The sequence below is a fragment of the Macroventuria anomochaeta genome (assembly GCF_010093625.1).
Source record: "Macroventuria anomochaeta strain CBS 525.71 unplaced genomic scaffold BU25scaffold_48, whole genome shotgun sequence".
NCBI lineage: Eukaryota > Fungi > Ascomycota > Dothideomycetes > Pleosporales > Didymellaceae > Macroventuria > Macroventuria anomochaeta.
The window spans coordinates 118,030-144,196 of record NW_022985409.1 but is presented as its reverse complement, the minus strand read 5'-3'; the positions used below and the strand labels follow the sequence as shown (position 1 = coordinate 144,196).

Below are 26,167 nucleotides of genomic sequence, written 5' to 3'. Positions count from 1 at the left end.
CGTGAATCGAAACAGTTGGTGGATGAATGAGGAAGCAACGAGCAGTTCGCATGAACAACAGCTGAGCGAGACGCCTGATTCTTGCCCCACCGATGGGCCCCACATGGCTTGGCATCGTCACAGGGCAAGCACTGTCAACACCAAGCAGTCATCGTGAATTTTGGTCACATCAGCAATCTCCACTGCACACCTCAGCACATCCATTGGCGCCCCCAGACACTACCTTCACCGCCACAGACTATCTTTGTATCCGTGACAGAGCCGCCCAGTATGTCACCGCCTGCAATCATCGCGCCTTCAATTCTGTCGGCAGACTTCGGAGCGCTGGGCAAGGCATGCTCAGATACCATCTCTCAGGGTGCCGACTGGCTTCATGTATGCCCTCAATGAACCGATCAATACACGTGACGCAACTGATGCGCTCAGGTCGACATCATGGACGGTCACTTTGTGCCTAACATGACCTTCGGCGCCCCGGTTGTTACCAAGATTCGCTCCCACGTCGACCGCCCCACCATCGCACATGGAAAGGGAACATTTGATTGTCACATGATGATCGCAGAGCCCAAGAAGTGGGTTCGCGAGTTCAAGAAGGCAGGATGTGATTTGTACTGCTTCCACTACGAAGCTGCTGTATCTTCCACCGCTGCCGACGAGCCTTCTGCAACTTCGGACAAGAAGACGTCGCCTAAAGAGTTGATTAAGTTCATCCACAGCGAAGGCATGCAGGCTGGTATTGCTATCAAGCCAAGCACAAAGGTCGATGTGCTATGGGACATCCTTGAGAACTCGAACAAGGATGAGGTACCTGATGTGAGTACTTCCCAATCTCTTGGCATAAACCGTCTGTCGTTGTCGAAAGGCGTCGGGAACCCCGGCCTGGGTGCAGCAGCCTCGTTTCGCTGTGGTCGAGATGGCTACACTGTAGGGCTGTGCTCGTGGGCGGCTCGCTGTGGCGGCGCTTAAGCATGCGAACCCCATATCCAGTGGCGTCTTACCTTCGACCGCCTTTCGAGAACACTGCCTCAAATCTGGCTCTCGTCGCGCTATTTATTGGTGTCCTCTTCGGGTTAATATCGTAGCGCTATTCCACATGCACCCGCCCAAGCCCGTGTTGCCGTGCGGCAGGATCAATGGTCATTGTCGGAGTGCTCGCTAAGGGCATCTAAGTGCAGTGCTTCTTGCTAACATATCTTTAGATGGTTCTCATCATGACTGTCGAGCCGGGCTTTGGTGGTCAGTCATTCATGGCTTCTGAACTTCCGAAGGTGACCGCCCTGCGCCAGAAGTACCCTGACCTTCACATCGAGGTTGACGGTGGTCTCTCTGAAAAGACGATCGACCAAGCCGCCGATGCTGGCGCTAACGTAATTGTTGCCGGAAGCGCTGTCTTTGGAGCAGTTGATCCAGGCGACGTGATCAAGAAGCTTCGCGAGGCTGTCGAGGCAAGGAGAGGCAAGTTGTGAGTGTCTTGCAGGTGAGAGTGCGCACTTATGATGATGAGACGATGACAATGATAGCATATGCAAACAACAGTGTACGCGAACTTACGACTCAAGGATAGACAAAATGCACATGCGGTTCACCTCATCTCCACGATCATCCAGGTTCCACAGAGATGGCAATATTTACAGCATCCATGCTCATCACTGCTCGATGCAGCGATGACGCGGCCATGGCAGGGCATGCCTCTTCTTCTTGATGCATTGCAGCTACTCGTTCGCGAACACCAAGTGAGCGCCGCCACGAAAGCAGTGGGCTGTCCTTATTGAGGTTGCGAGCGAAAAAGTCCAGAATCAATCTACTGAACACATTCCCATACTCGATGATGACCTATCTGGAGCCATGCCGATATTGCTTCAATGAGGACACCCGAACCTTGCTTCCATGGTTGTTGCCCGAGTAGCGTTGATCTTTACAGCAAGACTCCTTGATGAGCCCACAGCCAAGACGGAACATGTCCCCCGCCTCCTGTGAAGAGCTTGTGCACCACTGGGGAAAAGAGGTCGATGGTGTTCTCGAGTGCCGCGCGTTCACGGCTGATGGTGGAGATGAGTTCGGCATTCCCCGTAAGATCCTGACAACGCGACATGCGGTGAATTGATGCGGCGCTGTGTGCAGCTTTACTCATGAGCAACCCTTGCGATATGTCAGGTCGCAATCTATGGCAGGACCATTGCATGTGGCTATTTGGCGCTTGTCGAATTCACTACAATCCGGAATTACATTGAGAACACCTCATTCAAGTCCTGGACGGCTTTTGGGTTTTGTAACACCCGATTTCCACACGCCTCGCAATCAATGTCGCTGTTGCTCAGTGGTGCAATCAATAAATATCCGGAGACGAAGCTGTGTGACGGCTGTGACTCCCCTGAGTGGAAAAGTTGTGCCTCAAGTGAGGATCAGAAGAGGAATACAACGAAGGGACAAGCATCAGCTCAAGCTGCGACAAGCTCTCCGCCTGTATGCCGACGGAGCCAAGCTTTGACTGGTCCTACGTCGCGGCGGCTCCTCCTGTGAGACACGTCTACTCAATGCTTTCTAGGGGTTACACCACATTCCATCATCAAGCCACGAACGCTTCTCATGCGTCTACTCAAAAGGAGTCAAGCTCGCAGAACCTTAGCTCTAGTTGAGGCATGGTCTCCATTATCGCTGTGGGCGTAGTTCATGGTCTGACAGCGTTGGAGTCAGCACAACACGTAAGCTGCGGGTATAGCCGGTTTCAGAACCTCGATGTCGACATTGTAAAACAAGAAACACAGCTAACCAATCCAGACCACACCCTCGACAGATCGATGGATGTTGAAACATTGCGAGACACTGGTTCGCGGAAACGCACTGTCGTTGCGCCCGTCAACAAGTGCCAGATTGATGACAGGTCCCGGAATTTTCACACTGCACGGCTTGCAGCCCGCTTTAGTGTTCAGTGCTTGTTTGCCGCGTAATTGTTTCACCAGGGCGACGTCAAGTCGTGCAGCTGTATAGCATCGAGGTTTGTATAAATGGTTTGAAGAGTGCAGCTCAAGTCATCATCCACCAACCTTCACTTCTTCACTCCAATCCTTCAACTCTTCGCTTCCCTTCCACAGCACTGTGTGCTTTCAGTCACTTCAAACAGCACCGCGTGCGTTCGTTACAAAGCCGATTTCCAACTTTCACTTGAGCATCTTCAGTCACTTCAACAACAACAAGTCATCATGGTTGCCTTCTCTCGCATCACCTTCGCTCTCGCCGTTGCCGGCTTGAGCTCCGCTCAGTCTTTCTCTGGACCGGCTCCCTCTGGTTTGCCCTCCGACTTTCCTACCGGTGTCTTCCCATCAGGTGCTGCTCGCCCTACCGGAGGAGTTGGCGGCCCAGGTGGCAACGAGGGTGGCCAAGGTCACGGTGGAGACCAGAGTGGTTTCGCTCACCCCACTGGCGGCCCTCACTCCGGTGGTCCCAGGCCCTCAGGCACCGGTGTCTTTGGTGCTCAGCGCGTTCAGCAGAGCGGCGAGGCTCCTTTCCCTAGCGGCGGCGACTTCTCTGCATTCCCCAGCGGTGCTGCTAAGCCATCTGGACACCACGGCAAGGGCGGCAAGGGCGGCAAGGGCGGCAACCGCAGCGGTCAGCCCAGCGGCGCTGCTCCCACAGCCTTCCCCTCTGCTGTGTCCGGCCTTGAGCGCCGCCAGCAGCCATCTGGCACCCCCGTCTTCTCTGGCAGCTTCCCTGCCGAGTCTGGCTTCCCTGCTCCTTCAGGTGGTTTCCCATCAGGGGGCTTCCCTGCTCCTTCAGGTGGTTTCCCATCAGGTGGCTTCCCTGCTCCTTCAGGTGGTTTCCCATCAGGTGGCTTCCCTGCTCCTTCAGGTGGTTTCCCATCAGGTGGTTTCCCTGAGAGCGGCGCTCCGTTCCCTACCGGTGCGGACTTCTCCGCCTTCCCCAGCGGCGTAGCCAAGGCTTCCGGTCACCACGGTCACGGTGGTAAGGGCGGAAAGGGTGGAAAGCACAGCGGACAGGCTCCTAGCGGAGCTGCTCCCACAGCTGCTCCGTCAGCTGCCTCTGGCCTTGAGCGCCGCCAGGAGCAATCTGGCACACCTCCAGCTTTCTCTGGCTCGTTCTCCGGCCCTGCGCCTTCAGGACCTAAGCCAACTGGTGCCATCCCCAGCGGTGTCGCTCCTCCCAACGGTGCCCGCCCTTCCGGTCACCCAAGCGGCCCCAAGCCCAGCGGAACACCTCCCGCTGGTCCTTCCGGTGTTGAGAACAACGTCGCTGCTGCCGCTGCCAAGTCTGGCTCATCTGAGAAGCCCACTGGTGTCAAGCCTACCGGTGCCCGCCCTACCGGTGCCAAACCCTCCGGCAAACCTACTGGCGCCCGTCCTTCCGGTCCTCCTCCCTCCGGTGCACCGTCGGCTGTTTCCTCTGGTCTGAGGCGTCGCGCCCAGCGCTCTGGATCCATCAAGCCCTCCGGTACTCCTCCCGCTAAGCCTACCGGTGTCAAGCCCTCCGGTACTCCTCCCGCTAAGCCTACCGGTGTCCGCCCCTCCGGCACTCCCTCTGGCTCGCCTCCTTCCGGTACTCCCGCTGCCAAGGTCAACGCCGCTGCTCAGTCCGGCGCTCCTACTGGCGCTCAGCCCACTGGCGCCAAACCCTCCGGCAAGCCTACTGGCGCTCGTCCTACTGGACCTCCTCCCTCCGGTAAGCCCAGCGGCCCTGCGCCCACTGGCTTCGTTACCTCTACCGTCCGTGGCGCATAGATAACCGTTCGAGCTTTTGGCATTGGCGATACAATAGTCGTTGACTACAGCTGAGGTATGCCACGGTGGCAAGGTGCGAAAAGGTGGATTTTATGAACAAAGCAATAAGCTGAAGGTTCTTGTACAATTTTTTGATTCTCATTTCGCGATATACCGACTGTTACACTCCTTGATCGCGCTGGTTGCACTGGGGATGCTTTGTAGATTAGAGGAAATTTGATTCCATTCGCTTCTTACTTTCTCGGGAGTTTTCTCCTATTCCACTTCAGTGATATATATCATCCTTGTAAGTATAGCTAGGCATCGGCTATAAGGAAGGTGTATAATTGCGTAAGTGAAGGTAAAAAGAAGGTGTGGTCGCACAACTGACAAGACCTAGGACAAGCCGAATGTGGCCCCCACAAGGTTCTAGCGCCGCCACTAAGCTCCTTCGTATTTAGCCACAGACCGATTCTTCTCTTCTACAACAACTCACGACTTTGCTCTCCCCGAACTTGCTTTGCTCTTCACAACATGGCGGCAAGTATGGACATTGTGCCGCGTAACCAGAAGATCACTCTCGCCCAAATACGGAGTCTGCTGCTTTGTTGCATGTTTGACATAGTTGGCGTAGAAGTTGATGTTGCTGAGAGACTGTTAGATGTCAACAGTGATTTCATGCGTGTGAATATTATGTGTACCTCAAACTCAGCGCCTCTGAGCTTGCCATCGACATGCGCGGACAGCTCCTGGACACCGGCGAAGCCGAGTTTGTGGAGTTCTCTATGCACGATAAAGTCTGGCGTGTCATTTTATGTTGAGCAAGGGCGCAAAAGCATGTGGGTGCGTGGTCGATCAAAAATCTGCTGAGTAAGACTCTGGTGCAGGTGCGTGGTCTGTTCAAGGAGGAAGTCACCGATAAGAATGAAAAGGCGGTCCATCAAGAAGCCTTGGCCGAGCAGGAAACTTTGGTGAAGAGAAAGATCCCAGAGAAGACGGTCATTATGAGGAAGAAGGAGGTTGTAACAAGGAGGAAGGCCGCGATCGTAGAGCACACCCTGACAGAGGGGGTACGCGCAGCTCAGAAGAAGCCTGTAGAGAAGAAGCGTGCTGCTGCCAGAGCGAGCGTGAAAGGGGGTAAGGTGTAGACACTAGCGAAGAACGTTATCATTGCTGACGGGGTATCCGAGTGCAAATTCGTCTCAAAAAAAAAAGCTTTCAGGCACGGAAATGCGCGTCATGTGGGAGAATATCAAAGCAGTCATGCAGCCAAACATCAACTCATCTATGCTAGCTCTTTATAACTCCTCCCTGGGATCCCATCTGTTACCAAATGCTGCTTTCTCCACTCATCTGCGCCCTCGCGGCAGCAGTAGGTATTTAGTGATCCGAAAAACACATTGTCGCCAACATCATCTGGTATTGAAGCTCAAAAGTCACTAGAGCTTGATTTAAGTACAAAAGTCATTTATGATGACGTGGCGCGTGCTGCTGAAAATATGTAGTCGTAGTATCTAAGGTTCTGACAGTTCTCAGATTACTTGGAGGCTTCCGTAAAACAGCGTGATAACGAACGAGGTGAGTAACGAGAATCGAAGTAAGCAATCAGGACTGTGCAATCTCAAAGGTCCTTGCGGTTTTACTCATGCACAGCATCGATAGCGAGTCCTGATCTGCCAGTTAGCTAGAAATACACAAACAATGATTATGACCAAGGCCACCTCGTGCTGGAGGTAATCAGCGGAACCCTTGTTATGTATCGGTTAATCTCAATCCAACCAAAGCCAACAATACTCTCAAGAAATGTAAAGAGATGCTGGAAGCCGTTTCCGACAGTGCTCAGTTGACAGTGCGAAAATGATCAATCAAGAATGCCCTGGGTTGAAGAGATAATACACCATATGCAACACGCTCGTTTTACTAGCTCTTGAAATTCCAAATCCGCGTCGTAGTCCTTTACGATCGTGAGTACGTTGTTTTATCCTGGAGGCATTTGGCGGACATGACGGTAAGCAGAGTAATGGCTAAAGTATATTGGAAGTAGCAACCCCCACAATAGGTGCCAGTATGTCGTTCAAAATTGTTTGTATACAACAGTGGCTGTGTCTGATCGCAAAGTTGCCAGGCGTCACGACCCAAGGGATGCATGTTAAGTTGCATGTTTGATATCGATGGTTTTGACGTACAGCATCCTTTCTTGGGAGGTTATCGACAGTACTTCCCAGACAACTTACCCGGTTGTCGGTTCTCAGAAAGTCCTCGTTGTCAGGGAGTCTGCGCAGTAATATCTTGTGCGCCAACGTGCAGACTCTGGTAAACCGGACACGAATTCGCAGTCGAACAGCCATATCTGGTCTAGACACGCTCGAACAACACTACTGAGAAACTCCCACTGCTTTCGCCATGGAATACTTGGCGGGTGGTGGTCGAAGCTGACTGAAAGCATAAGAGAGATGAGGCTTGCGGTACTATCAAAAACCTTCCTCTGCCATGTGCCCGCAAAGCGGCTGCACCACGCAAAGCTTCACCTTAGCGCCTTTCTGGTTTCAACTCTCACTTTGCGTTCAGAGCTTGGGGAAATAAGCTCACTGGCTGTGGTAGGACCGATCTCATCGACAGGCAGAGGTCGCCCCATGTTATCCATGACGGTTGGTATAAGCTCTTGCTCGAGAGAAAAGACCAGTGGGCCGGGTGCGTAGTCGGACTTTATGTCGACCTCGTCCGATCACAAGAGTTTTGTAGAAACAGGAAAGGTGCTACTGCGCAGTATCCTTTTGTCGGATTGAGCGATCGGCACTGCTTGAGATTGCGACAGTTACAGCTGCGAGTCTTATGGGAAAGCATCAATCATAGGGTGCATTGGTCCAGGCTAACAAGCCGCGCATGCGCAAGGAACTCTGCCACTATCTTGACATCACCTAGTTGCAAGCTACTGGCCCCGGACTCTGGCAACGTTCCCGATCAGCTCTGCGATGAGCTGCTGGAACGAGTGGCGAATAGCTGACAGAGAAGCTGTACGCGTGTATATGTGCAGAGCACGGTTTCCGCGATGATGTTATGTGACAAGCGGTGATTTGTGAACCAGGTAGCTGGCGTGACAAACGAGGCAGGCGCGCGCTGCCAGTAGCGGTGCGCACGGTAGACCGGGCACCCCTCGCATGCACACTTGGCCTTGAGCAGCACCTTGGCCTTTGTGCAGCTGAATAGAGCCGCTGCATGTCTAAAGCGAGCGGCGAGTGGGCCGACAGACAGATCGAAAGGCTCTCCCCTTGACGAATGTGTTCATTTCACCAGAATAACTTTGTTCCACGGATGACGATGATTCCACCCAGGTCGCCATATCGCAATGCGATCAAGATTCCATGCACTCAACTCCTCAATCAATCGCCACCAGCCATGAAATTATCCCGTTCAAACCACATTTTCTGTGATGAATCGACAGCCCATTGTTGATGAATCCGTCTGCCAGTTGGGCTACAATTTGCGTGAACCTTGGAAGGGTCGCTGCTAGTAGTTAAAGCAAACCAAGACTAGTGTCAGATAGAGGTTGACCCGTTCTGGATCCTTCAGGCATTAACCTATTTCAGTCATGTCCAAACTCGAGCAGCAACGAACGCGATGCAACATCGTCGACATTGAGAGAGACGCAACAAGCTGATGTGACTTTTGGTAGGATTCTATCTATGGCGCGAGGGGCGCGCTATGGGTGCGAGGGGAGCTGTCAGCCTTGCATCCCCGCATCCGAAGTCCGAAGCAATCTGGCCAATGATGAGTTGAGGAAGTGAGAATACCCGCATTTCGAAGCCCTGCATTCGCATGTCTTACTGATGGTAAGCTAACGGAACTCTCTCTTATATGTCGAAGGGTTCTCATCTAAGCTTCGTCGCTCCTACAACCCTCTCGTCGAAACCTACCAAAAATGGCCACCCAAGCTCGCAACTTCTTCCAACGCTTTCCGCCGGCAGAGTGCCTTGCGTTATTCATCGCAACCCTTGAGCTCGTGCCTTTCGGTATCGCAGGTCTGAGCAACCCGTCCACATTTGCCGATGGCTATGGCCTGCCTATACAGACAAGTTCGGGTACATCATCAGGTTCGACCAAGCGAAGCGCCGACGGCCTTTTCACGGAATCAGCAACAGAGTCTTCATCAACATCATCACGCTCCTTTGAAGAAGACCAGAAGACCAAGAAGGCATTGGTAGCCGCTATTGCGGCGCGCAATATACAGAACGGCGTCTTGCTCTTCACCTTTGGTCTGATATTGAGGGATCGAAGAAGTCTAGGAGTGGCAGTTGCGGCGGGCCTGGTCGCCACTCTTGCTGACACAGTAATCGTTAATGCCTATGGTGCAAAAGATAAAGTCGCTGGTCATTACGTCGGTATCTTCAATAGCTTGGCAATCGGTGGTAGCTTGTTGTACTGGGGACGCAACGACCCATTGTGGTAAGCGGCGGCATCACAATGGACATCTGCAAGAGAAGCTGGGGGGTATCTCATCGAGAGGATCATTCAACTGCAATACGTTTCCTGAGAAAACGAACCCGGAAACTCGGAGAGACAGAATCTTAACTTTCCAAGATGTCAATACAGGTATCAGTTCTGAATCGGGACTGGCGTTGCACAGCCACATATGGGATCCGATGTAAGGCAACAATCTACTTTTCACGCAAAACGCATCACCTTCAACAGTACATGATTTCTTGATCTCCTCTACTTTACCCAGGTGGCAATCAATATGTCTTGCAAACACACTTACTTGCGCTTGAACCTTTTACCATTCGCGGAATTGGCGGGGTTCGAGCAATCCGATGCGCACATGCGCACAGCAGCGGAAACAAAACCCGGAACACCTCAGAAAGATGCGACGAGCTGATCAACTACGATATTTCCAGGCCCGTTGGTATTGCCTTACGATGACTTGAATTACGATCCGGACTGTCCTCCACAAAGTTTCAAAGACTGGCTACCCATGAAGTCGCGGAATACGATGACAGACACAAGACGAATTTCTCTCTTTGTCGCCCGTGTACCGCAAGCAAGCAAAGAAATGGACTTCATGCGCGAGTGGATAGTGCCTCATCTGGACGAGGCCCCCACGACCCAGCTATCTAGCCTAGACACTGAGTTGTTTGTTGAATACTTCAGAGCATTTTACCACGGAATGGACCTCCGGATCCTGCCAAATAAATTTTCCTGGACGTCGTGGGACAAATCTATCTACCCAAACCGCCGAGCAAACCTTCCTAAACATGTGGGTCTCACCGACAGCAATCAGTCAACGACACGAATCCGAGTTCGCAGCGTCGCACACAAGTCCATCACTGCCCAACTCAACCTTAATGGCATTCTCGATACCGCAATTTCAATACTGCCTGCTGACGCGTATGCTCTACGCCTGTTAGTAGACCATGACATCTACGAAAACGATGACGATGACTTCTGTTGTGGCGTGCGTATGGAGGAAGCCGCGTTGCTGCGGTTCAAACAGCGCGCTACAACCCGCTACTTGACGTAAGAGAAGAAATCGACCGAGTGCAGATGTGGCCCATGAGTCATTGAAAAGCATATGTGGATCAGTTGTGTGCGGTTGAGGAGGTGGTAGCAAAAGCACCAACGAAGGAGCAAAAGAAGTGGAGCAGGGAAGGCACAATGAAAGCGGCTATTGATGCGGCGAATAAGTATACAGAAAACGGCGATTTCCATGCGATGTGGTTCGCAAGCCTTGCAAAGACAGTGTCGCATGAGCTTGCGCATTGTTTCGGCGTAGCACACTGTGTGTACTATGCTTGTAACATGCAGGGTACCGCAGGTACGAAGGAGGATGCTCACCAGCCTCCATACTTATGTCCGGTGTGTGAAGAGAAGTTTGGCCATGCCATTACGGAAGAGCTGCGCGATGGTCAAAGGGAAGACAAGGACATGTGGGTTCTACAACGGTGTGCCACGCACAGAGAATTCCGTCATAAGCTGAAAACCGAAGGGCTGACGACCGCGATGTGGGTAAGCCTGGATGCGTGGCTTGCAGAGAGACCTGTATAGGCTCTTGATGCGGCTGGCGTGTGGCACCTTTCGGAACTTGACTGAAAGAGACTGGACCCACGGAAACGGTGGTGGGTGCCACCTTAGAGGTTGCCTCGGAAGACGTTGGTTCTTTCAGCTATATGAATGGGACCCTAATGAGCAAGCAATCCTCACGCAGTCCTCCACTTACCTATAGTACTTCCGACTAATCAGTTACCATACACCTGCCACTAGCCACCCGCGGCGCTCGGCTGAGATAGTAGCTTTTCTCGTCCTTACGCAACATCGATCTCGACTTACTCGCCCTGCAAGTCTTGTGTATTAGGCTTACTGCTTGACAACCATTGGAATTGTTAAAAGCAGACATATCTAGCAACTGACCACTATAGTCTTTGGCTCCGTACGCAATATCTACGGTGAACTAAGTCGGTCTTGGTCTGCGGCCATGCTTTCCCAAGATTATCTCCTTCACCTGGTTTCTGCGGCACGTTCCTGCATAGACCGTCCCTCGCTAACGGCTCTCTCACTGTCAATATAACCTCGGAATCCTCTACCGTCAGTAACTCTATCACCGCAAACCTACCACCCGCGACTCGCAGACTTCGCCCGGACATTGCAGGCACACAGAAACCCACCACCGGCCACAATCGGAGCATCTGCAGGCCACCTGCAACTCACCCCGCAAACAAAGGTGCTTTGCGCAAGTGTCTAGAGTAAGATAGCTAATATCCTCACTTCATTACTTCTACTGTTGCTCTGACAACAGACCGCAGGCAGCTGTTGACCACTCGCAACCCGCTGCAGTATCCCATAACCTCTCACGTAGCTAGCTATAACAAGAATCCTCACCTCACGTTACACGAATCCTACCGATAGAGGCGTCTCGAGCGAGACGCCGCCACTGTAACCACAACATGGACGAACCTGACCGCAAGCTCCCCAATGACGCCGGCCCAGTCACCGCTAACGCAGTTGTGGCAGCGTGGTCCGCTGTAGGACACTGATAGCTACGAAAAATGATAATGTAGGACTATTGATTCGATGATACTGCACTAAATTGCTATCTAGCTTGGAGAAGACGACTATATACTGGCACGGGAACGCGCTAGTCCAGAACAGTTTAAGGGTAATCGGGTCTCATACGGACCGATTGATGCCGCAACAGCAGTAGTCGCTTAACCTCATCCACAGAAAGACTTTCCCCTGCAGTTCAGAGAAGATGACCTGTTTGCGCCGATTTTGCGTCAGTCCACAGAGGCAGAAGAAGAGCGAGTTTTCATGATCCAGACAGGTCTCATGTACTTGATGAACCTACTCCTGGACCCCAAAGGCAATGTTAGCTACTCGATCACAACTGAAGCTATTCAGTCTTGGGTCGAATCTCTTCTTGAGACGCGTATTCCTGTGTGGGGTTGGGAATATGAAACTACCGCCGGAGTCTGAGCATTTTGCACCTCATCGGCCTGGATGTTGCTGATAAAGAAGGGCCATTCAAGAATGCAGATCTCTGCGGCTTGATTCTGCTGAAGAAGCGATCGCTACTGTCGAAGCGCCCGATATCTCTTGCGAGGTTCACCGTGGAGTTACCCGAAGAATCTGGAAAGTTGGTTCGACTACCTGCTGAGAACGAGGCCGAGGAGACTATCAACATCCAACCTGCAGATGCGCATGTAGGGCAATCTGCCGCTGTTGAGACAGAGTTTGCTGACACATTCCAGCACGATGAAGCTACCTCTGACGACACCGAGTCTCCTATCTCGATTGCGAGCTTACGAGCGAACGGTGAAGCAGCACGATTGGGCAGGTATCGCGATGTCCCCGGCAGTCCGTATTGGGTCTTTCAGATGGAACAGCAAGGAGAGAGTACCGAACAGGTCAAGTCCTAGCTGAGTAAGTTGAACTGGAATCGCTTCGCGCTCTCACTTGATATTATGGAAGAGGTGGATGCTGCGGTGGCTGGACGCTCGGTTTCGGGGAAGCAATAGCACCGATGCGTCTGCATGGCTGGATCTCACAGTAAGAAACTCGGAACATTCTCCCAAACGCTCACTGATATTGACAGTAAGCAGCCTAAAGATCGAATACACGTTGAAGCCAAGAACGCATACTATGGGCCTGCGAGTTCCACCCAGATAATTTCTCAAGTGCGAGCCTTGATTTCAACACCCCGAATCTGGCGTCCGAACGACGAATATCGTTATTCACAAAGCGTGTGATGATATGGTCGCTTGGAGGCCATCACGAGAACTCGCCGATGTTACGGCGACAAGATATCTTCGGACAGACGTCACGCACTCTTGAGGAGCATACCAGAAGGGTTCACGAAGTAAGGTAGAGAATTACACGTAACGAATTGCATAAAAATGCACTCGTTTGCCCAGGTGGTGTTCGTGGTGAAGCATTAGAAGGAAGAAAGCGCATCCTCACGTGGAGATGCAATCACGGTTCCTTCCGCTTGCAAACTAATCTCGGCTGCAAGCTGACGTCATGGCTCGAAACGCGTGTCAACATCCTGCCCACACCAAGCTTCGTCGCCAACACAACATCCACATACATCAATGCAACACCGCCATTCGTGAGATGATGCCTTCGTTTTCAACATGCATATATTGAAGGCTCGCATGCAGACGCGCCGAACAACCTGAACGCGGTTGCATCTCCATCGGGCTTGTTATTTGCGCTCGATTGCTGTGAAGGAAATGCCAACAAACACCGAGATGTTGACCAGTCAGATTTCCTTCATTCAACTTCCATCCGAGCACCTATGAGATTCGTCACAAATCCCCACGTGCACTCGGTACATGGGCGGCTACCTAACGCGATGGAGAAGGTCAAGACTACAAGAGCCGGACAAACGACCAAGACTGGTTGTGCTCCAAACAAGCCTCCCATGCGCCAGGATGCACACCATCAACGACACAAGGCGCATGATTCAACGTGAGCTTCCCCGCATTCACGATTGGTCGGCTTTGACTTGCTTTTGCAGTCAACTCGTCGGTCAGCACTCTATCGAGGTTGTCAACACCTGAAGGGGCCGGAGTGAGGAACCAGTCAGGAAGACTACGTTCCTGAACGAGCCATATACCGTTATATGCCAAGTTCACAAGGAGATGGCCGTTATCGAAAGAGCGGGGAGACAATCGTGACGGGCATATCCAGGTTTCCGTTGAGTACACAGGGCGAGTATAAATATCAGATCGTCGTGCAAGTAGTCGCTCAGCAGCCAGCAACAGCATCCGCTCACTCCTCGCCTTGAAACGTATCATAGTCCATCACTCGTTGATTAACTTCGCTCAGGATGAAGGTTCAGGCTATTCTCCCATTCACTGCTCTGCTAGGCGCAGCCCTTACTGCTCCAGCACCAGTTGCACAGGAGGAGGGAGTCAGCTTCCCGGTTACCGATGTCATCGACACTGGTCTTACTATTGAGGAGTACGCTGAACAGCTCGAGGCCGGCAATGTGCCTGAGAAGGTTACATTGACCAAGCGCCAATATGGCAGCGACACATACAACCAGCTGACTGACGGCACCGCTTGCCGTGATATTACTGTCATCTATGCCCGCGGTACCACTCAGGACGGCAACACTGGATCTGCTGACAGCGAGGGCCCGACCTTCTTCAACGCTCTTGCTAGCAGTCTGGGTGGAACCAGCCGCCTGGCTATCCAGGGTGTCACTTACCCAGCTGACATCCTCGGCTTCCTTGCCGGAGGTGATGCGAATGGTGCAACCACCATGTTCAACTTGATCAACACAGTATGTCTCGACCTTTCCACAGATTGAACAGCTGCTAATAGACGAACAGGCCATCAGCAAGTGCCCATCGACCAAAATTGTGGTTTCTGGCTACAGCCAGGGCGCTCAACTTGTTCACACTGCCACACAAAGGCTCACAGCTGCTGCTGCTGCTCGCGTCAGCGCCGGTAAGTCACATCTTTCAATTTTGAGGATGTTGATACTGACCCTTTGCAGTCGTCACTTTCGGTGATGCCGACCGCGATGAGTCCTTTGGCAGTGTCGCTGCCTCCAAGGTCCTCATTATCTGCCACGAGGGCGACAACATCTGCGACAACGGCATTATCATCACTCCTCAGCACAGGAACTACGAGATCGATGCTCCTACTGCTGCCGCCTTTGTCGCTAGCAAGGTTGCTTAAGTGGTTTCGGCGAGGAAAACATGACTAGACGCGTACTGTGAGGCTGCGTTGTTGAACCATCACACTTTGAAATTCCAGTCTGAGGGCTACAAGATGCTAGGTGATGATTAATGAAAGTTGAATATATGCATTCTGTTCATGATACAGCTGTCTGACATGCAATTTTTGTAGTTGCACTTAACAGTCTAAATGATCTACAAGTGTCGAGGATACAGAATCCGTGAATTTAGTATAGAAGCATTGAGGTCGTCGAAAGGCTATCATTGTCTGCCTATAGCTGAGTGTGGTCGTGTAGGCATGCAGTGTAATTTTAGACGTGCTGATAGTTGACAGTACATGGCCGAGATCCTGTGTCAGACTGACGGCTGTTGTCAGATTACTTATCTCCTGCCTCGCTTCAAGAATGTCTTCGGTTTTCACCAGTATCCAATACGAGCTATGGGGGTATGGGTGACCAGTTTGACAGCATATCTTGATAATTGTGCGTGTGGGCGCATCCCGTGCAGTGAAAGCAGGCAGTGACAGACGACACATATTGCGCCTTTCCACTGCGTGACATTCTATGAACGCTCGCACATGGGCGCATGCAGAGTTACATAACTCGCCTATTGACACAGTTCACATCGGTATATAGACAAGGAGATCTTCCAAAATCTTCAACAGATTCACGTCGAGGTGGGCGGGCCTGGGATACCTTACCTTGAGAAAACCATCGCATTGGTACCGCGGGTTTCCACGGTGAGTTCGATACTGGGGTTCCCCTGGATTTACCAGTATCTTGTTGTTTCGTTCATTTGTTTTGGTCATCCGATGCTTCTTCCAATGCGATCATGTGCACAGCCTTGCGGCGGTGTGTGCTTGAAGGTCACATTCACTTCGATGTTTGCATGACCACTCGTCACAAACGAGACGCCGTGATGACAACGACAAAGAGTAGCGCTGTGACGAGAGTTCCTTGTTGTACTGTGTCGAAGACTACAAATACTTTTGCTCACACCTTCATATCATCAATCCACTCCTTGTCCTCCCCAAACATTGCCGCATTAACCAGCATCGTTTCGCCCTTCCTGTACTTCTTCACCTGCACGACCTCAAACGCATCTTCCTTCACACCACTGACTTCCTCTAGCCTCTCATCACCCCAGCTCATCTTCACCGCACCCCTACCTTCATGATTATGCTCAAAGCAATGCAGCTTCGGTTGCGCTCTCTTCACAACTTTAGCAAGCTTCTCACAACCACAATGCCTTCCATCACACGCAGTATCGAGCGTATAGTCCGCATACGCTGGGAATGCAGGCGGTCCGTGCAACATGATTATATCGACATCCGCTAGGACCGGGTTAGCGCCTGCGTTGAACCGATCTGCATGGTCCCCATACGTGAACGCATAATCGCCGAACGCTGGCGTGTACAGGCTCGCGTATATCGAGAACGTCCTTCCATCATTGAGCGTAAATGTATGCGTTCCTTCATCCAGGTAAAATACACCTTCACCTTCTCAAATACTTCATGTAAGCGACACACCCTTTGTGATCTTCCAGTGGTTCCTCGATATCATCTCCTACCTCGACATTTTCGCCCACCTACGCTTCGTCGAGCTCGAAGTCGTGGTTTCCAGCGATAACAAGTTTGAGTTCTGCGTCGATTGTACGGATGTTGGACATGGCTTTTTTGAAGGCGGACAGGCCGTCTACTTGCATTAGATCGCCGCAGTGGAGGAGCACATCAACGGTTAGGGCGGGGCGAGAGGGGGTGTAGGGCCAGGGGTGGGAGCCTTCGTGGGTGTTGGAGAGGATGAGGACGCGTGTTACTGATGAGCCAAAGGTGATCAATGCAAAGTGAGCGAATGTGATCGCGAGTTCTGCCGCGCATGAAGCAGCTAATAGGAGAGCGTTTAGAGAAAGAAACAGAAGAACAGCAAGAGATCGCAGCGGTCAAAAGAAGGAAAATACGTAGACAGCTTCAGAAAAGTATTCATACTTGACCTCCACGTCCCAGGCGTTCTGACCTACGGATCAGGTAGTTATTGACCCATCTTTGATCAATCGCTGACCATGGTATAAAAATGACATTGCGATGATAATGCAATGGAGCTACACTTGCCTATGAGTAGGTGTTCTTCCATCAAAGTCAAAGGCGGACTCCAGTTGTTCGAGAGAATTTAGACTCGAAGGGGTACGTATAGGGTACGCGTACCCTATATCTGGGGTAGTCTGTCGTTGCTTGACTGTCGGCATATCGGCGTTTTGCAACCGAAAGCACTTTGGCTCGTCACGTGTTAGCGCGCTTCTCTTGGCGTGTCGGTCGTGACTTCCAATTAAACACAACGATACGAACAATGCCACTTCCTCAATGCCCTAGACAACCCTTACGCCTCATGAGTAATGAACCTCATGTTCAGAAATCCACGGGAGAATCGCGAGCTCTCTGATACCACTCGATTGGCACCATCGACAGGTCGCGCACCCTCGCCACCCCGCTCCTCATCGAGAGTCGCAGCTATGGCCGCCAAAACCATGACGAAGAAGGCCACGCCTAAGACAAAGACAGCTCTTCCGCCGCCAAAGCAGACACAGACTACTTTGGTCTCGAAGGAATGGGGCGGCAAAACGCCAGCCAACAATGGCAAGTACAAGCCCAAACCACAGGGCCCTGCCAACGGCAACATCATGGCTTTTTTCAAGAAGGCAGAAGACATCAACAACCGCATCTTCCTGCAAGAGAGAGGCTCAAATCCCACAATCGAGCTGGAAGGTACAGAGGAGGACGCAGGCTGGAGCGATGAGGTTGCCAGTGGCGTTATGACCTCTACGATCGACGATGAGACACGATACAACGAGAATGGCGGGAGCAACAAGAAGAGGAAGCTTAGCGAAGAACTTGCAGTTCCAGCCTGTTCTCCGCCTCCACCAGAGGCTGTGAATGCTCCTGCTGCTGAAGCCTTGCCGAGCAAAGCGCCAAAGCTACCAAAGCTGCGGACGAAGTCTGGGCCATTCGTGGATGACTCAGATGATGATGAAGAGGACGCAGAGTTGCTCCTCCCAAGACGAGGTACGATTAAGCAGGAGCCATCAGAAGATTCGCCATGTTCTAAACCACTGGAGGACCCATCTCACGCAGATAACGTCGAATCGACAGTCGATCACGCGCCATCCCAGTTGAAGACCGAAGAAACATCACAATTTGGACGCGACGAGTTCGAAGAGGCCGATCTCGAGGATGACGAACTCCTCGAAGGAGAAGAATACGACGAGCGGCGGTGGATGAAAGAGCAGAGGAAGCTAGAGATGGATGCGACAGGTTTCGAGGGCGATCCAGAAGACTTCGACGCCCCCTCGTTGTTCCCCGAAGGATCGATCGACGAGAACCCGAACGATGAAGCGAACGACGCTACCGCACCTACATGTCCATTGTGCAACAGTAGCCTCAAAGGCTTGTCAGAACAAGAGAGCTTGGTGCATGTCAATGCATGTCTGGACGAGAAGCCAATACCACTACCTTTGCCAGTCAAGGTCGAACGAGACAGCACACCTACGCCAGTGACAAATGCTAAAGCGTTCAAGCGGCCAGCAAGGCCGCCAAGAGAGGCGCAGGCGAATCCGTTCCAGCTTGGAGGGAAGAAGGACACAGCATCGACATCGGCATTTTCGAAGCTGATGGCTGGTCACGCTGAAGATGTTGCATGGGCCACTGCGGCGGCCGCCAACAATGCGGCAAGGGGCAAGCCCTCGTTCGAGCGCACATGCCCTTTCTACAAGATCATGCCTGGTTTCTTCATTGCTGTCGATGCGTTCCGCTATGGTGCAGTAAAGGGACAAAACGCCTACTTTCTCAGCCACTTCCATAGCGATCACTACATCGGCCTGACCTCGTCCTGGTCACACGGCCCCATCTATTGCAGCAAGGTTACTGGCAATCTTGTAAGGCAACAGCTGCGCGTCGATCCGAAGTGGGTGGTAGATTTGGACTTCGAGAAGAAGACCGAGATACCTGGGACGGAAGGTGTACATTGCACCATGATCTCAGCCAACCACTGCCCTGGCAGCTCTCTCTTCCTGTTCGAGAAGGAAATCAGCAAAGGTTCAAAGCCCAAGCTCCAACGTGTGCTCCACTGTGGTGACTTCAGAGCATGTCAGATGCACATCGAGCATCCGCTCCTTCGACCAGATGTCATCGACGCAGTCAGTGGCGCGAGCAGACAGCAAAAGCTTGACGTATGCTACCTCGACACAACCTATCTCACACCAAAGTACGCATTCCCGCCCCAGCAACAAGTCATCCAAGCCTGTGCAGACATGTGCGTGTCGCTCAATAAGGTCCGCGCCGACGACACCGACGGCTGGGAGCAAATGAAGCGCGAGCGCGCCGGCGCGGGCATGACGAAATTCGTTCACAAAAACTCCACCGATAACCCCGAAGGACCACCTAGATCACCAGACCGTGGCCGTCTCCTCGTCATCGTAGGAACCTACAGTATCGGTAAAGAGCGCATCTGCGTCGGCATCGCCAAAGCCCTCGGCTCGCTCATCTACGCACCACCTAACAAACAGCGCATATGCTGCGCGCTCGAAGATCCCGAGCTGAACGCACTGCTCACCACCGATCCACGAAAGGGTCAAGTGCACATGACACCTCTTTTCGAGATTCGCGCCGATACGCTCGACGACTACCTCCGCGACTACGCCGATACATTCTCCCGCGCTGTCGGTTTCCGACCCAGCGGCTGGAACTACCGGCCACCGAACTCTCGATTCACCGACTCCCCTCTCGTGTCCACCGTTCTGCACTCGTCGAACTGGAAATCTACATTCAGCATGAAAGACTTGACACCGCAACGCGGCAGCACAAGTCGATCGTCCTGCTTTGGCGTACCGTACTCTGAACATAGCAGCTTCAGGGAGCTGACAATGTTCTGCTGTGCGCTCAACATTGATAAGATCATCCCTACCGTCAATGTCGGGAGTGCGAAGAGCAGGGAGAGGATGAAGGGGTGGTGCGAGAAGTGGGCAGTAGAGAAGAAAAAAAACGGTTTATTCAAGTTGGGCGAGGAGGGCTGGTCTTGATTTAGGCTGTGTGCTACTTGTGATGCCGAGGTTGGAGAAAACAATACACCCAAAGTAGCAGAGAATCCATCATTACGTATGTATGAGCATACAGACGTTTGGGCTGTTTGGTTGTGTGATTATTCAGCTATTTGTTCGTTGGCGAAGCTACTTCAATGTATACAAGAGTCCAGACTACCGAAAGCTCATCACTCGTTGCGTCTGATCGAGGTTGGCGGAATGATGTTTAGGCAGTAAGTCCTCCTTCTCACTCGTTGGGGTAGACGTACTGAGCACGCAGATTCAAACCAGAAGTCAATCCTGACGATCTCGCGGTCCGCGGTGGTTGAGAATGATGGGTTACGTTGTGAAAGAGGAGAGAAACAGCTAGAGGCGAAGATGATAGAGTGTTTTCATATGCCCAGATGTGTGTGGTTCTGCACAGCAAGAGCGAGTGAACCAATCTTGTGGAGACCAAGTCATGGCCGCTCTTTCCAGTGCAGCTCGCTCTTACACAAGTGTAAAGAGGCGGGTAGCGCGATGTGAATGAAGCAGCTGTCCTAGCTTGCCAAGAATCCTCCTTTCACTGCGCACGCAGTGCGGTCCTACGGTACACATACGCAATGCCGCTCACTGTCAATGTCCAACTACAGCATCCCACAACAACCTCGACCACTCGTCAACGACACCATGCCGATCAAAGAGTGAAAACAGCAGTCTTGGACGATCGCTCACTACTTGCTCGCATCGATGTTCTCCATCTTGTACATCACGACCGCTATGCCAGACTGAGAGTTCCACCGTAGACGCGAGTGTGCCGTTTTCGTGGTCGGTGTCCTACTTTACGTGTATTGTAGACACTGCAGACACCTTGATGCCGAAGAGGACTCATAGTTGGCCGCAGTCGATCGTGCACTCAGAGGCACCAGAGCAAATGATGCGTCTGCGCCTGTCCTTGAGCGACGAAAGGGAGCCAACGTCGACAGGCCGCGGAGGGAAAAGAGGCAACTAGCGAAGTTCAAGAGGCAAGCGCAGTTGATTGAAGGGGCATAGAGAATGCGCGAGCGGATCACGAAGAAGTACAAGCCAAAGACAGACGAGATTTTGGGACGCAAGCGGGCAAAGGAGACTCATATTTCGATGGATATGGAGGAGGTGAAGAACATGAAGGATGATGTGGACTAGCGTAGAGTACGGAAGACGGTTGGTCTGCGATACCTGCTCTGTTCATAATAAGGGCCATCACGAATAGTGATGTGTACTGTCGACTGCATGCGCTACTTCCCAGTCGAGCAGCGCCTGACTCAAATTTACACCAGCGTACAACAGCATGAGTCTCTGGATCTGCATATCAACGTACTCGTACCCCACTCACCTGTATGTAGCTGACAGCCCAATGAAGTCCTATCCACCCGGCTTGTGCGGAAGTCGGTCGTCTGCTGTGTGCTTCCGTAGACTCCAAGCGCATGCCCAAATTGGGCAGTGACAACAACGACGTCGATAATTTTCCTCTTCTGCTTCACGATGATTGCCATTTAGGGGAGTTTGCGCGACCTGATCAACCAGAAACAGGCGAAAGGTATCCTTCAGAGTATCTTTTAAGTGCTCATGCGCACGGGAGGTGCCGCAAGGGAGGTGCCGCAAGGGATCTGCGCCGTAAGATCTGCCGGTTCCTATCTATGCTGGGGATTGCTACAAAAAGCAAAGGCAAGATTCCCGACAGCATAGCGTGATAGTCACAGGGCTTGACTTCGTGCGAACATGATCGACATACAAGAGCGTTCTCAACTGCATCGCTGCTGTCAATCAAGCTCTTCCCCGGGGGGGGGGGTTGCGTTTGCTTCGGTCCGGCTGTGGGCCTTAGCGTCGGTTTGCGCCGGCACTTTCTTAGTGCGTTAATTCGTGAAGTTGGTGCATTTGGAGTTCTTCATGTGCTGTTGTCATATCGCAAGCTGTGGACTTGTCGTCGGTGATATTTGAGTACATAAATGTAGATGGAGGTAGACTGATACGGTATGTGAGCTAACCCCTGAGGGAAAACAAGGTCCTCATGAGTGCAGGCGAGTTTCGCTACTAACTGGCTGGGGCATGTTTCGAGTAACCTGTATAGGATGATAGACCGTTAGGCATGTGTTTCAACCCGGGTCATAACACATGAATGGATTCACAAATTGAGTTCATTTCCCTGAAAGATAGTGGCGGAGCAGAGTCCTTTGGTTCTCGATTGTGATGTCCACGGGTTGTTCGTACGAACAGCAATTGCGCAGTGACAGAATACGAGATGTGGTCCGCACCGCGCCGGAGCAAATCGCTAGTTCAGCATCTCTGGTTGAGATGAACTGATTGTGCGTCAACTGGAGAACCTCAGTGTCTAAACAGTTAATTGATCGCCTGACAGAGGCTGGCAAAAGGGGCTGCAACTGTGGCAGCAGACTTCTTTCAGCGCTGCAAAAATTACATCATCTCTCGGGCGAATGGCGCCGAAGTGACTCCGCTATGGGTTGTACAGCTTACGATCCGTTTCAGGATGTCCTATGGCACTTTCCCAACATTAGCAAAGTCAAGATGCTTGACGGAACCTACGAATGACAGCGGACGAACGGGAGATTGTTCACTACGCGAGTCATCGCGAGTCAGGGCAAGTTGAAGCGCGGCTCGCTCATGGTTCGGAGAGCAACTTGCTGTAACGTTGCCTATGCGAGGTGTTATCGACAAGATGTTGGCTCGAGAACTTGCGAAATTTGATTTTCGCAGTGCAACATCTCGCGTGGATGTCGGTGGCGATCCGATCCAAGATTGCGCCAACAAGCTCGGATCCCCCCGCACACCCATGGGGAAATCGTTGCCCAGCCGGCGAGCGTACGGCGACAGAAGCTTCTGGGTTTATACTTCTCGTTAAGTTAACGGAACCAAAGTTTGTAACTATGTGAGGGAAAGGACAGTCACGAGACTTATCGCGGCACGAAGCATGTGCGAATTTGAATGCCTTGCAGTCGGTCCCTGCAACTAGCGGACCAAATTGCCCGTTACTGCTGACGAAGGAATATTCCGATTTCCAAAGAGAGGGACCTCCGTCCATTAGCGACAAGCCTTCCTGCACGCCATTCCGCCTTACGATGGGTCGACCCGCTGAGGGAAAATGGTCGCCTCAGCTGAACGATCAGTTGTGATGCCTGTGCAGGGGGATAAATTGTCAGACAACTACCGCCTGGTCAATTCATTCGAGATATTAATCAATAGGCTTGAGATCATCTCTGCGCACCATGCCAAAGACCGGTACGCTTACAGCATCATCCTCGAAAATGGATCGCTGCTCCTAGTTCTGCTCCACTTTTTTTACACTCAAGGTCCCAGCAGGCTGACGCCTTTCTGATGCTTCCTTCTCGCTTCTGGGTCGCGTAAGTCTGGGTCGCGTAAGTCGGGGTCGTGTAAGTCGGGGTCGCGTAAGTCTAGGTCGAGACTCCAAGTTTCATATGAGGAGTGGTTTCCCTCGAAAGTCTAACTTCCCGTCACCAGTTCCTTGTCTGACATTTGCGACACTCAACGTCCAGGGGGAGATTCGACGGATATACTTACTCCAGTGTGGGCCCGTTCCGCTACGACTTTCGAACATTTTCCTATTTTTCTGCCTGAATGCCCAACTTCTTGGGCAGTTGGAGGTGTATATGTGATCGCCATCAATCATGAGGTCCCTGCAATTGCTGCTCCCTTTTCTGGCTTGGATTTCTCTTGGACTCGCTCAATCATCTGGACTAGCCGCGGCCGTTGCACAGCTTTCGCCATGCGCAGTAGGTTGCAAATGCTCGAGGGAACGACCATCAACTGACACGAACAGCAAAAATGCTTGGGGGCTGCCATAAAAGAGTCGTCTTGCACAGCTACTAATGTCACATGCATATGCACGAATGCGCCGTTGCAGAGCAACGTAGAGACGTGCTTGCTCTCAACATGTACGCTTAGGGAAAGCTTGAGTATGTCTTGGATCCATTGAGGTAGTTGAAACATTGACTGACCCTTGTACAGCCACGAAGAACGTCACTGCGACAACATGCCATGCGCCGGTACGAGACAAGAGCGAGACTTCCCGAGTCGCCAACCTCGTCTTGTCCGTCATCAGTGTAGCGTGCGGCTTGACACGAATCGTGTACAAGGCAATATACTCTATGGCTGAACTGGGATGGGACGACTATACGATCATCTTGACTTTACTGGCTGGCGTACCCAGTGTAGTCTTGATTGATCGAGGCGCTCTACCGAACGGACTTGGACGAGACGTATGGACCGTACCGTTTGACAGGATAACCGCCTTCGTACGCTGGCTGTACGTTCTGGAGATCTTGTACTTTTTCCAGATGACCCTGCTGAAGCTCACGCTCCTTTTCTTTTTCCTACGAATTTTTCCGAAGACGATCATCAGGAACCTTCTCAAGGGCACTGTTGTCTTCACTATGTTTTACGGCCTTACATTTGTCATCGTTGCTGTCTTCCAATGCCAACCAATCAACCACTACTGGACCAATTGGGATAAGGAGCACGAGGATGGCCAGTGCATCAACGTGAATGCATTGGCCTGGAGCAATGCGATCGTTAGCATCATACTCGACATCTGGATGCTAGTTCTCCCCTTGTACGAGGTCTTCAGGCTGCAGCTGTCGTGGCGCAAAAAGATCAGTGTGGCAGTTATGTTCCTTGTCGGCACATTGTAAGTTTCCATTCTCAAACCTATGCAGCTTTCAACTAATCTTCTTTAGCGTCACGGTTGTATCCTGCCTCCGTCTCCAATCGCTCGTAACCTTCGCCGCCTCCTCAAACCCAACATGGGACCAAGTCGAAGTAGTCAATTGGTCAAACATCGAAGTTAACGTAGGCATCATCTGCGCATGTCTTCCCACGATCCGTGTAATCCTCGTCCGCTTCTTCCCCAACATCATGGGCACCACGAAAGTCTCCAGCCAAGCATACCACGCCAAGTACGGATACGGAAATGGAAGTCGTGGCCTAGGCAACACTGCAGGGAGCAAGGTGGGACAGATGAGTGGCAGAAGAGGAGTGAATGAGATCACGTATACGAAGACCTTTGAGGTGCAGCATGCGGACAATGACGAAGTGGAGTTGATGCATATGGATGAGTTCGGGAAAACAAGTCCGAAGCCGCGAAGTAGTAACGCAAGCGTAGCGAGCTTGTAGGTTTGCGACAGCAAATTGATTCGTCATTTGTTCTGAAACGATTGTATTATTGTGCGGGGAAAATGTGTGATCTATTATGAGGCGTTATACCTGTCAAAGTTGGCAGTGCGTTTCGGTCGTTTATGCCTCGTGCTTCGTTTATTGTACCTTGCGGTTCGCAAAGACGTCCTGCTTTGCTTCCTCCACGATCTGACACTTGTACCTGACGAATTGCCTTGCGGGAACCTTAGCTTCGAAGATCTCGTCAAGCTCCTCCAGACTGCGATCCTTAGTCTCTAGTACGAAAAGGTAAAACCAGATGACGCAGAGGACCTGGAAGTCGATGAGACTGAAAGATGGCAGCGCGGTTTCGCGGTACAGTTGACGGCACACTCGTAGAGAGGTAACTTTAGTACCATGCTAGCATGGCCACTGAAGCGGACCGTCGGACAGCGCATCTTGATAGGCTTTATTCCAAATTCCCGCGGGCAGATCGAGAAAAGAGGAGTGGCATGCGTTGGAAGGCATCGCTACTACATGTAATTAGTCCTGGAGGAACACATGCAGTATCGCTATATCGATGGCTTCAACGTGCATCTTGTAGTGCAAAATCTCGGCCCGAGCTTATGACGCTGTCGTAGAGCTTCTCGCTCTTCATGAAGGCTACTTTGGGATCCTGTCAGTACAATAATGAATTGGCACATTGGGGATGCAGCGAGGATGTCGCGACAAGAAGGATATCTAAGGAAGGCACAGTGAAGGCGGAGCGCAAAATCGAGCGAGGGCAACTGCTAAATAGAGTCTATTAACATCACTGCGCTACAAAGCTTTACGGAGGACTCGAAAAGAAGGAACCATATCATGGCAGCCACTCGCAACAAATCGATATCCACATGCCGTCAAATATGTACATATTCTTCACTCCGACGCCCGTTCAAGGGAAACACCGACCTGTTGTGCATTTTAGACGCATCGGACATGCACTGCAACGTGTCCTTGACCCGCTCAGCAATCATACTTTGCCATTAAGTGTGCGTGGCTTTGACCCTCTGATGTCGGTACTGG

General features: G+C 51.9%; 10 protein-coding genes across 10 annotated transcripts; 9 read left to right on the top strand and 1 right to left on the bottom strand.

Annotated features, from left to right (window-relative positions):
* Nucleotides 1–270: 270 nt before the first annotated feature.
* BU25DRAFT_435125 (Ribulose-phosphate 3-epimerase) lies at nucleotides 271–1,466 on the top strand (the record flags this gene model as incomplete). The annotated part of the gene is made up of 3 exons (XM_033708895.1): nucleotides 271–375; nucleotides 427–813; nucleotides 1,200–1,466. The coding sequence occupies 3 exons, from the start codon at nucleotides 271–273 to the stop codon at nucleotides 1,464–1,466; spliced, it is 759 nt and encodes a 252-aa protein (XP_033556259.1).
* A 1,734-nt stretch (nucleotides 1,467–3,200) lies between these two features.
* Nucleotides 3,201–4,733, top strand: BU25DRAFT_426012 (uncharacterized protein; the record flags this gene model as incomplete). The annotated part of the gene is made up of 1 exon (XM_033708388.1): nucleotides 3,201–4,733. One exon carries the CDS (start codon nucleotides 3,201–3,203, stop codon nucleotides 4,731–4,733), a length of 1,533 nt encoding a protein of 510 aa, XP_033556258.1.
* A 3,851-nt stretch (nucleotides 4,734–8,584) lies between these two features.
* BU25DRAFT_217957 (uncharacterized protein) lies at nucleotides 8,585–9,420 on the top strand. The gene has a single exon (XM_033701286.1). It carries the CDS (start codon nucleotides 8,632–8,634, stop codon nucleotides 9,157–9,159), a length of 528 nt encoding a protein of 175 aa, XP_033556257.1. The 5' UTR covers nucleotides 8,585–8,631; the 3' UTR covers nucleotides 9,160–9,420.
* A 27-nt stretch (nucleotides 9,421–9,447) lies between these two features.
* On the top strand, nucleotides 9,448–10,227 carry BU25DRAFT_435123 (uncharacterized protein; the record flags this gene model as incomplete). The annotated part of the gene is made up of 2 exons (XM_033708894.1): nucleotides 9,448–9,506; nucleotides 9,663–10,227. The coding sequence occupies 2 exons, from the start codon at nucleotides 9,448–9,450 to the stop codon at nucleotides 10,225–10,227; spliced, it is 624 nt and encodes a 207-aa protein (XP_033556256.1).
* Nucleotides 10,228–11,647: 1,420 nt separating this feature from the next.
* BU25DRAFT_463188 (uncharacterized protein) lies at nucleotides 11,648–12,619 on the top strand (the record flags this gene model as incomplete). Its single annotated transcript, XM_033710584.1, has 4 exons — nucleotides 11,648–11,725; nucleotides 11,925–12,129; nucleotides 12,219–12,403; nucleotides 12,452–12,619. 4 exons carry the CDS (start codon nucleotides 11,648–11,650, stop codon nucleotides 12,617–12,619), a joined length of 636 nt encoding a protein of 211 aa, XP_033556255.1.
* An 826-nt stretch (nucleotides 12,620–13,445) lies between these two features.
* On the top strand, nucleotides 13,446–13,897 carry BU25DRAFT_217948 (uncharacterized protein). Its single transcript, XM_033701285.1, has one exon. It carries the CDS (start codon nucleotides 13,535–13,537, stop codon nucleotides 13,760–13,762), a length of 228 nt encoding a protein of 75 aa, XP_033556254.1. The 5' UTR covers nucleotides 13,446–13,534; the 3' UTR covers nucleotides 13,763–13,897.
* A 21-nt stretch (nucleotides 13,898–13,918) lies between these two features.
* Nucleotides 13,919–14,980, top strand: BU25DRAFT_217944 (carbohydrate esterase family 5 protein). The gene is made up of 3 exons (XM_033701284.1): nucleotides 13,919–14,490; nucleotides 14,540–14,657; nucleotides 14,707–14,980. Exons 1-3 carry the CDS (start codon nucleotides 14,032–14,034, stop codon nucleotides 14,889–14,891), a joined length of 762 nt encoding a protein of 253 aa, XP_033556253.1. The 5' UTR covers nucleotides 13,919–14,031; the 3' UTR covers nucleotides 14,892–14,980.
* Nucleotides 14,981–15,882: 902 nt separating this feature from the next.
* On the bottom strand, nucleotides 15,883–17,041 carry BU25DRAFT_443435 (uncharacterized protein; the record flags this gene model as incomplete). The annotated part of the gene is made up of 4 exons (XM_033709359.1): nucleotides 16,948–17,041; nucleotides 16,520–16,704; nucleotides 16,417–16,477; nucleotides 15,883–16,382 (listed from the first exon to the last, which is right to left on the bottom strand). Exons 1-4 carry the CDS (start codon nucleotides 16,964–16,966, stop codon nucleotides 15,883–15,885), a joined length of 765 nt encoding a protein of 254 aa, XP_033556252.1. The 5' UTR covers nucleotides 16,967–17,041.
* Nucleotides 17,042–17,228: 187 nt separating this feature from the next.
* On the top strand, nucleotides 17,229–20,004 carry BU25DRAFT_415573 (DNA cross-link repair protein pso2/snm1). The gene has a single exon (XM_033707569.1). The coding sequence runs from the start codon at nucleotides 17,279–17,281 to the stop codon at nucleotides 19,955–19,957; it is 2,679 nt and encodes an 892-aa protein (XP_033556251.1). The 5' UTR covers nucleotides 17,229–17,278; the 3' UTR covers nucleotides 19,958–20,004.
* Nucleotides 20,005–23,167: 3,163 nt separating this feature from the next.
* On the top strand, nucleotides 23,168–25,463 carry BU25DRAFT_452307 (uncharacterized protein). Its single transcript, XM_033709793.1, has 4 exons — nucleotides 23,168–23,724; nucleotides 23,772–23,907; nucleotides 23,960–24,638; nucleotides 24,688–25,463. Exons 1-4 carry the CDS (start codon nucleotides 23,620–23,622, stop codon nucleotides 25,121–25,123), a joined length of 1,356 nt encoding a protein of 451 aa, XP_033556250.1. The 5' UTR covers nucleotides 23,168–23,619; the 3' UTR covers nucleotides 25,124–25,463.
* Nucleotides 25,464–26,167: the final 704 nt, after the last annotated feature.

Coding starts and splice junctions, on each gene's coding strand:
- BU25DRAFT_415573 (XM_033707569.1), top strand. CDS start 17,279: ATGAACCTCATGTTCAGAAATCCACGGGAGAATCGCGAGCTCTCTGAT.
- BU25DRAFT_217957 (XM_033701286.1), top strand. CDS start 8,632: ATGGCCACCCAAGCTCGCAACTTCTTCCAACGCTTTCCGCCGGCAGAG.
- BU25DRAFT_217944 (XM_033701284.1), top strand. CDS start 14,032: ATGAAGGTTCAGGCTATTCTCCCATTCACTGCTCTGCTAGGCGCAGCC. Junction 14,491..14,539: donor TGTTCAACTTGATCAACACA/GTATGTCTCGAC, acceptor ATAGACGAACAG/GCCATCAGCAAGTGCCCATC. Junction 14,658..14,706: donor TGCTGCTCGCGTCAGCGCCG/GTAAGTCACATC, acceptor GACCCTTTGCAG/TCGTCACTTTCGGTGATGCC.
- BU25DRAFT_452307 (XM_033709793.1), top strand. CDS start 23,620: ATGAGGTCCCTGCAATTGCTGCTCCCTTTTCTGGCTTGGATTTCTCTT. Junction 23,725..23,771: donor CACAGCTTTCGCCATGCGCA/GTAGGTTGCAAA, acceptor TGACACGAACAG/CAAAAATGCTTGGGGGCTGC. Junction 24,639..24,687: donor ATGTTCCTTGTCGGCACATT/GTAAGTTTCCAT, acceptor AATCTTCTTTAG/CGTCACGGTTGTATCCTGCC.
- BU25DRAFT_217948 (XM_033701285.1), top strand. CDS start 13,535: ATGGGCGGCTACCTAACGCGATGGAGAAGGTCAAGACTACAAGAGCCG.